Genomic DNA, 9,722 nt, shown 5'->3' with positions numbered 1-9,722 from the left:
TACCACACTTATCAGCTTAAAACTGAAAGGAGCTATAAAATTGTCATAAGAGGATTGCATCCTAAAACCAACGTACATAAATTAAGCGATGAGTTAGCTAAAATTGGACATCAAACTAGAACAATAAACAATATAACAAGATTCGACACTAAGCAACCACTACCACTATTCTTAATAGAACTTGAACCCAGAATCAATAACAAGGAAATATACGATATCAAACAAATACTAAACACAATAGTAACAGTCGAACCACCACGACACAAAAAAGATATACCTCAATGCATGCGGTGTCAACAATACGGACACACTAAAAACTACTGCAACAGAAGCCCAGCCTGCGTCAAGTGCGCAAAAAATCACTTAACTGCACACTGCCCATATTCAGGAAAAATAGAAAAAGTTAAATGCTTCAACTGTAACGGTAACCACCCAGCCAGCTATAAAGGCTGTGAAGTAAGAAAACAACTACAACGAAAACTGTTCCCGCCCCTACGAAGCAGGACAAGCACTAACACACAAGCCCATCATGACAGCACAAAACCTGAAACATTACCAAATACAGAGCAAGCAATAAACACCAAACCTATCAGCACCAACACCATTGGTGGTCTAAGCTATGCTCAAGTAACCAGCCAACCAACACACACACATAACCAATACCACAGCAATAGTAACAACGACACTGCAGAAATCAAAGAACTGCTCAAACAATCCATAAAGAACACCGAAATGCTAACCAGAATGATAAGCGAACAAAATGCAGTACTCAAACAGCAAACCCAACAAATCACAGTCATGCTACAACTAATTACAAACGTGCTAAGCAAAAAATAAAAACGGACACTCTAAAAATAGCAGCCTGGAACTCAAACGGCCTACAACAACGGGCCCTCGAAACTAAAACATTCATATACAATAATAATATAGACATATTACTTGTCTCAGAAACACACTTCACTACAAAAAGCTATTTGAAAATACCATACTACACCATATATGATACCAAACACCCCTCAGGAAAAGCTCACGGAGGGACAGCAGTGATAGTCAGAAACGATATCAAACATTATCTTCACAGCCAAGTTAACAAAGAATATTTACAAGCAACCACTGTTACAGTTCAAACTAGCAGCAACCACTTCCAGTTGTCAGCAGTATACGTGCCTCCGCGACACAAAATAACAACACAAATGTGGGAAGAATACTTCCATGACCTAGGGGACAAGTACATCGCAGCGGGAGACTACGACTCAAAGCACACGCTCTGGGGATCAAGAAACATTACACCTCGAGGTAGAACACTGGAAAAATACATTAGAAATAATAACCTCAATATATTATCCACAGGAACACCGACACATTGGCCGACTGACCTGAACAAAAAACCAGATCTTCTGGACTTTGCAGTTACAAGGGGACTAAACACAAATAAACTAAAAATAACACCCAACCTCGAGCTCAGCTCCGATCATACACCCATAATAATTGAATACGGAAACAAACCAATTCACTATAGCAAACCAGAAACACTATGCAATAAAACCACCAATTGGCAAACTTTCAAAGAAATAATAGAAAGCAAAATAAACTGCAACATCCCGTTAAAAACTCCTGAACACATAGAACAGGCAGTAGCAACATTGACAGCAACTATTCAGGAAGCAGCAAGGACAACCACTACTCCCGAACCAACCAGCAGACAAACAATAACAATCCCGCAAGAAATACTCGACAAAATCAAAGAAAAAAGAAAAGCAAAAGCAAAATGGCAAAAATACAGAACCCGAGAAAACAAAAAACACTTAAACAAACTTGCAAAGGAAATAAAAAACAAAATAAAGGAGCACAACGATAACGAATTCTCAAAGTTCATAGGGACACTCTCCACACACGAGAACACCAACTATTCACTATGGAAAGCCACGAAAAAAATAAGGAAGCCAATAATACCCGTCCCGGCAATCAGAAAAGCAGATAACACATGGGCAAGAAGCAACGAAGAACAAGCTGAAGAATTCTCCAACCACCTCTACAACACATTCACACCACACATTACCAACAACAGCAACCTCAAAAGTCATACGGAGGAGGATCCACAAACCACTGCTACCACAGCCGACAAGGAATACACCATACCTAAAACATCGGCACAAGAAATTAGAAACATAATTGATAAAACAAAAAACAACAAAGCGCCAGGAATCGACCTAATTAATGGTAAAATCTTAAAAAACCTTCCGCCAAAAGCAATAAGACTAATAACAGTAATATTCAACGCAATTCTAAGAATTCAATACTTCCCCAAACCATGGAAATTAGCACAGATCAAAATGTTACATAAACCAGGCAAAGACCCGCACCAAACTGCATCTTACAGACCAATATCACTGCTTCCAGTATTTTCCAAAATACTGGAAAAGATAATATACGACCGCATAAAACCAATAATAGAGACAAAAAAACTAATACCGGATCACCAATTTGGTTTCAGAAACAAACACTCCACGATAGAGCAAATGCACAGGCTTATAAACGAAATAATAGTAGCACTAGAAAACAAGGAATACTGCACAGCCCTCTTCATAGACATAGAGAAAGCATTCGATAAAATTAACCATGAAAGTCTACTACAAACAATTAGGGAACAATTCCCGGAGCAAATACACCACTTAATAAAATCCTACCTAAGCTGCAGAACCTTCGTAATAAAAATCAAGGACACACATTCTCAAGTTAAAGACATCAAGGCCGGGGTACCACAAGGAAGCGTCCTAGGCCCAATACTATACACATTATACACGGCGAACATACCAACAACTACCAACAGCACAGTATTGACATTCGCGGACGACACAGCTATACTAGTCAGGCATACTAACCCAGAAACGGCAGTCAAAATACTACAAGAACACATCGTAAAAATAGAAAATTGGCTACAAGAAAAACAAATAAAAGCAAACCCCAATAAATGCAACCATATTACATTCACGCTACGGAAAAAGACACCACCAAACATCCTATTGAACGGCACGCATATAACGCAAACAAAGCATGTCAAATACCTAGGACTCCACTTAGATCAAAAACTCACCTGGAAACTACACATCAAATCAATAGTAGAAAAAATACAGAAAACAAGAAGACAAATGCATTGGCTAACAAGCCGAAAATCCAAACTAAGCACAGAAAACAAGTTAAAAATATATAAAACGATCATAAAACCAATCTGGACGTACGGAATACCACTATGGGGGACGGCAGCAATGAGCCATATAAACAAAATAGAGGTAATACAGGCTAAAATCCTCAGGACAATAGTAAACGGACCTTGGTACGTCAGAAACGAAGATATACGAAGGGACCTGGGAATGCCAACGGTCAAGGAAGAAATCAACAGATACTCCGAGAAATACAAATTAAGAATAGCAACACACATAAACCGGCTAGCTGCGGAAACATACAAAATCACAAATATGGACAGAAGACTAAAAAGGAAGCACCCAGCAGACCTTATAAAGGACACAACCTAAGAAACACGAGGATGGTACCCCGCTGGGGGTAGCCACCAACATGCTAATTTAACCGTTAAAAAATTCCACCAAATGTCCAAATTGGACAAATTGTGAATTTTAATAAATAAAAAAAAAAAAAAAAAAAAAAAAAAAACTTATCTCGTTCACCTCGCCGCTGTGTGTTGCGTGTGCCGTTGCTATCCATGTGCCTGATCTTGAGTTACCATGCTCGCTCGTGCTGGTTGTTGATTGACGATGGAAATTTCCACGTCCCCTGCTTGTATTTCCTTTGTTTCCTCTTCCTCTGCTGCAACCACGTGTTGACCCACGCCAAAAACTGTTACTGCTTCCCGCTTCGACGCCATTTTGACACTCTCTCGCAAAATGTCCTACTCTTCCACATCTGAAGCATCCTTCCTTTTTTCCGGAAAGGCGTTGATTTGCATTTCTCCTCGATTGGACTTATTTTTCTCCTCCGCTATTTCAATTTTATGTTTTACATACGCTACCGTTTGATTTTCTTCTTTCAATGCATCTATTATATCCGCTATGTAACTGTATTCTTCGGGTAACGTATTAAGCATGTAATTTAGTTTTTCCCTCTCACTCACTTGTCCACCCGCACGTTTTAATTCGTTTATTAATCTTTCGAAATCGCTAAAGAACGATGCTGAATCACTGTAGTTCTCAAGTCTTATCTTTTCCAATCTCCTTCTGCATACGATCTGTAGTGCCGTCGACTCTTTCAAGTACATTTCATCAAAATTTTTACTATCTCATACGCCGTTTTTTCTTCTCTAATATACTCCAATTGTCCATTTGTGATGGTACTATAAATTATATTTATTGCCTTCAGATCCTTTTTGTTCCAGTCTTCACTGTCGGTTTCGGTATTCACCCTAGTTGTGACAATCTCGCATTCTTTATACCTGAGAAACATCGTTATTCTTTGCTTCCACATACCGTAATCCTCACCATCGAAAATAGGTATCATGATTTCCGATCTCTCCATTTTAAATGATTTCTTATCTCTTACTCAAGCGTTCCTGCGTGTTCGAAGTATATTTTTCCTCTTTGTAACCTTTGAACGTTTCTTCCCTTACCGAAAACTCACTCGAACTAACTCGCAATATTGAAAACCACGCGCTAAAATAACTTACAAAACTATGAACCACGCTCTGCTACCATGTAAAGATATAGAAGGGATTCGGAAATACAAATAATTCCCTTTATTTAGCACACGACAGTTATACATATATCTTATACTCTAAAGACCTCGAAATCCTACTCGCACGCACGCTTGTTGTCAGCCGATTCTTCCAGATACTTCTAACGACTGACTATCGTCTTTTGTCCCAACTAAGGCCTGGACGCTTTCTGACGATTACACACACATTCACGTGTACAGTGTAAATGTATCATATTCCTGACATCTTTATTACTTTTGATAATGCTTAAACTTATTACGATTATTAATCTATTAATATCTACTAGATATTTTTTATATAGATTCCAAAAAATGTTATTTATCCGTTTCCTAAAACTACTTATTCGACATATTCAAACAACTTCTCCCAAGACAGTATTTTCATTATATGGTATTGCATCGTACTTTGGAACTCTCCGATAATTACATTACTTACATATATATATATATCTATTTGAGAGATACATACAACGGGGCTGATCTCCGTTAGTTCAAAGTCATGCTAGTATAATATCGTATAATTAGTATAAACACAAGCATAGTGCCCACTTGCGACAAACATAATACTTCTGATAACAGTTTACAATTGTTTTTCTCTTAAATCAACACTCGCGTTTACACAGCACTGTATTATTACATGTGTAGTCCATTTACGACAAAAACTGTCGTGAGTTACCCCGGAGAATACATTCGAGGATTCGGAGCCTGAGAGTCACTGTCCAAGCGGGTCATTCACCTGGCGGAGAGCGCTCGCGCTGTAGCTTCCTCTCAAGTGGCTACAAAGTAATTCTACTGTCTAAGAGTTGCTTTCGAAGCACGAACCAGTTTCGAATCCTGAGCGAATGTGCTTCTGGACTAGATAAACTGTTCAAGGTAACAGGACATCATTGGCTTCACTAATTGAATCAACACTCTCGTTTAATACAATTCATAAAAGCGAAAAAAGTTAGAAACGGAGACATTTTTTTAATCACGCTTTCAAACCAAGTTACTCGCATTGTCGAAATGTCGTTGGGTAAAGAATGGTTAAAGGATAGCACTTTCAAATTAATTAACTTGTACCAGCAACAGTCGGTATTGTGGGATAGAAAGCACGTGAATTACAGAAATCGAGAAAAAAAATTATTGTTTGAAATTGGGTCGAAGTACGAGTGTATCGCAGAAGAAATTCGGCGGGAGATTCATAACTTAAAGAACCAAGTAAAGAATATACTAAAGAAAACAGCACTGATTAAACATATTATTTTAACTATCAGTTATTTGTTACTTCTAAATAACATTATTTATTATTATTTAATCATAAATCATAAGATGTCAGAAGAATTGAGAAAAATTAAGAAAAGAAGAAGCAAGAGCGATACCAAAAAGGTAAGAACATCGTACTGGCCCTATTTTAATGCATTCAAATTTTTAATTCCAGTGCTCATCCCGACCGTGATCCAGTCCTCGTTCACATAGATAGTTACAGATAAAAGAAAAGTAATTCAAAAAGCTTTCTGTACATAAAGTACATCATACGATTCGTTTTGACGTCCTGAATACGAATGTTGCGTTCTTTTCTGGCGGAACAGATGAAAACTTATCAGAAATGCACAGATCCAATCCAATCACAGATGTAGAAAACCAATCTTAAAGTACACTTTGTAAAGTATTCAAATTGTCCTATGTTGAACTTTTTGCCCTCACGATGCCATTGATATTCAACCGAATGTTAGATAAACGTTTCTGTCGGTACATTTAGCTGGGCGCCATGTTGATCCTATTCTCTATGTATGTATCTCATCTTCTTGTTTACTACTGTATGAGTGATTTCATTTCTTGAAAAAGCATTATATGCTTTCTTCTCGTTGTGTATTTCTATGCCCTGAAATCTTCAAAATCATTTTTAATCATCCTTATTACCGAATGTCCGTCAATGTCTTGCGCGATTATATGTTCTTCTTCCAAACTTGCTCTTATCAATTTGGATAATTTTATTGAGGATATCAATTCTTCCACAAGATTTTTGACGATACAAATAATCGTCAACAAGCATGTTTCGATACAAATTGTACCTGTCATAAATGTTTCAATCATTAAGCAATTCTTTTTTATCAGCTAGTTCCAATGCTTTAAGCCGACGTTTATCGTAGCTTTCCGTATGACAAAAGCTGTACATAATACTGTACATTTTTAACAGCGATAACTTTATGTTTTCAAATCAGATGCCCTTGGTGAAAACAATTTCTTGGTGACTTCCCTTCGCTTTACATGGAGAAGTTCCGAGCTCGGGACGGTTGAAGTACATGCCAATGTACTATACAATTTCTATACGACGCTTTCCACAGTACTTGCTTTTGAGAAGAAAGTTGGGATCTTGAAACCAACGTATGGCATCTTCGCCATCTTTTATTTCAAACATTAAACGCTGACGGATCTATTTTCATATTAGGTCATCCCATAAGTTCGTGCCGTTTTTCGAGCGGTTATATATGTTAAGATTGTTTACATACCTTTCAGTTTCATGAAAAAATGTAATCCCCCTCTCGTTGTACAACTTCTTCCCATTTTTCATTATTCCGTCTCGATAGAAGTTCTCTTGTTTTTCTTTAAAATATGAAATGTATACACGAAGGTCGGCACGAACTTATGGGATGACCTAATATTTTTAAGCTGTATGAAAGATTCTTACATAAATATCATAAAAACAAAAGAGTATTGCTTACGGTATACGCGATCACTGTGATGCTCTCGAAGGCTCCGCTCGAATCTTCTTGAAGATTCTTTCCGAAAAGAAAATTTACTACATATTCCTTCCTATGATGCTGCCTTATCTTTTCAAAATTTGAGTTGGGTTTTGAGGAAGACACGTTCAAGATTGAAGCTATTTCTAAAAAAAATTTTAGTCAATATGTCATTTTCACAAAAAATGGACGTCAAAACAAGTAAAATAATGCATAATATGTGCTAAAAGTTTGGGGGAAGAGAATCACTGGTAAAATCTTAACGTATGTAAGCAATATAAATATTCATCATGATTGATTAAAATCATAATGATTTTATTCTATTATATTTCTTGAACTAGAATATAATCAGGTATTGAACTAAGTGAGAATACTGTAATAAATAATTTTATTTTGTTATAAATTATCTGCGTGAAAATGTTATTGTTTTTTTTTGGAGAAAAACATTACTGAAGCAGAAGAAGAAATAGAAAGATATGCAAAAATTAAAGAAATATCAAAAGAACCAACGAATCCGCCAAAAGTGTGGACGTTCAAAAAACGCAAATGCCTGAATGATGTCGATGAAGAATTATGTCAAGTGGCTTTGCAAAAATTGCAAGAAGAACCAGATAATTATGATAAATTTGGACAATATATTGCATTACAGCTACGATCTTTGAAATCAGACTTCAACAAGGTAAGGATGAGAAGCGAAATAAAATTTATATTCAAGTAACCATCTACATCTACATCTATCTTGTCTCCTGCACTACAAACAAATGATACAGACCAGCAAATACAAAGTCACGCCGCGACATTATAAACTCTGCTACCTACATATACAGGGTGGTTGGTAACTGGTGGTACAAGCGGAAAGGGAGTGATTCTACGCGAAAAAAGAAGTCGAAAATATAGGATAAAAATTTTTCGTTTGCGGCTTTGTTTTCGAAAAAATCGAAAATTGAATTTTCGCTCGGTATGCGTGCACCTTTCTTTTGGAATTTTTGGGAAGATTCCCAATATTTTAGTGTAGACTATTTATTATAACTGTACTTAAATGATAAGACTTAGAAATAGTTGTTATGATTCAATCCTATTATGTTTGCCCGAGATTTGTGACGGTGGGCTTGGGCTCGAGGTGACACAACTGGTCGCCGAACATAGCCACGATCACAGGACGCGTTTTTATCTAACAGAGAAGCGCCAGTATTGTGGGACACCCGTTGTATTAACAATCAAACCCCGGGCAGAAGCAATGTCAGCTCTACGCGGATCTGCCTAGCAACGGTGGTTGGAATTTTGTTGATATCCCCGGCCAATATGCAACGAACAAACGCGATCGTAAGAAGAGGAAAATTTCCATCAGTCTTTTATTCTTGCGATCACCTTTGCACATCGTTTTTATGTGCATTATTATATCGAGCGTCACAGCAAACATTACTTTGTGCTTCAAAATATGTTCTGCATTTAACAAAGAGTTACCCCGTTGACCGTGGATTCGTTATTGAACCTAAGAACATTGTCCCTAATATCTCGAGTGTTTAATCACCACGGTTATTTGTCAAACTTTGTAAAAATCAATATTTATACCAGTAAATATAATCTCTATTGTACAACAATGATGACTAGTTCGAATGAAAATTCGTTACACACCCATGAACCTAACGAAAACCCGACATATATATCAATACTTAATTTTTGAATTTATATAATGCATATAATATCTATTTAGTAATTGGTCCTTTATAATAAAATTTATATTGTTACGATATGGTCTTGATCTTTGGTGTTCGTAACTATTATTTGTTACTCTAGATATCGAATCTAAGATTTCTCGAATCAAAACGGTAGTTGCTGCCACTAGAAATAGTTTCAACTATTTTAGTTAATATTATTCAAAACGAGGTGAATGACTGAATGGAATAGGTTCAGGAACTTATCGCGCCTCTCTAACGCGCGGCACTATTCTGAATATCCCAAAAGCTCGTGCTCCCAATACTTTTGCGACAACTGAATGGATTCAAAACTTGTCGCATCTTTCTAAAGCGCGACTCTATCTTTAACTTCCAAATTGTTGTGTCTTTGATATTCTAATTCATAACCGTATGAGTAGCGTTGACTAGCGTATCAAGTATATAGATTTCACGTTTCGGCTCACCCGCTATGTGCAGGAATACTAGCACGGGAAGGATTAAAGTCTTTTCAATGTCTTCTTGATTGTTGAACAATTTTATTCGAGCAGTACATATACAGGTACAGGTTCGAAATTGAAGAAGAGAATGTTACAATGTTTAG

At 36.9% G+C, this 9,722-nt stretch overlaps 1 protein-coding gene across 1 annotated transcript; it reads left to right on the top strand.

The window, feature by feature from the left end:
* Positions 1 to 5,727: 5,727 nt before the first annotated feature.
* Positions 5,728 to 8,163, top strand: LOC125386562. The gene is made up of 4 exons (XM_048413351.1): positions 5,728 to 5,922; positions 6,034 to 6,156; positions 7,568 to 7,646; positions 7,937 to 8,163. Exons 1-4 carry the CDS (start codon positions 5,728 to 5,730, stop codon positions 8,161 to 8,163), a joined length of 624 nt encoding a protein of 207 aa, XP_048269308.1.
* The last annotated feature ends 1,559 nt before the right edge of the window (positions 8,164 to 9,722 follow it).

This window comes from Bombus terrestris, chromosome 16 (genome assembly GCF_910591885.1).
Source record: "Bombus terrestris chromosome 16, iyBomTerr1.2, whole genome shotgun sequence".
Classification (NCBI taxonomy): Eukaryota; Metazoa; Arthropoda; class Insecta; order Hymenoptera; family Apidae; genus Bombus; species Bombus terrestris.
Note: the sequence above shows the minus strand (reverse complement) of the source record. Positions and strands in the feature narration are given on the sequence as shown.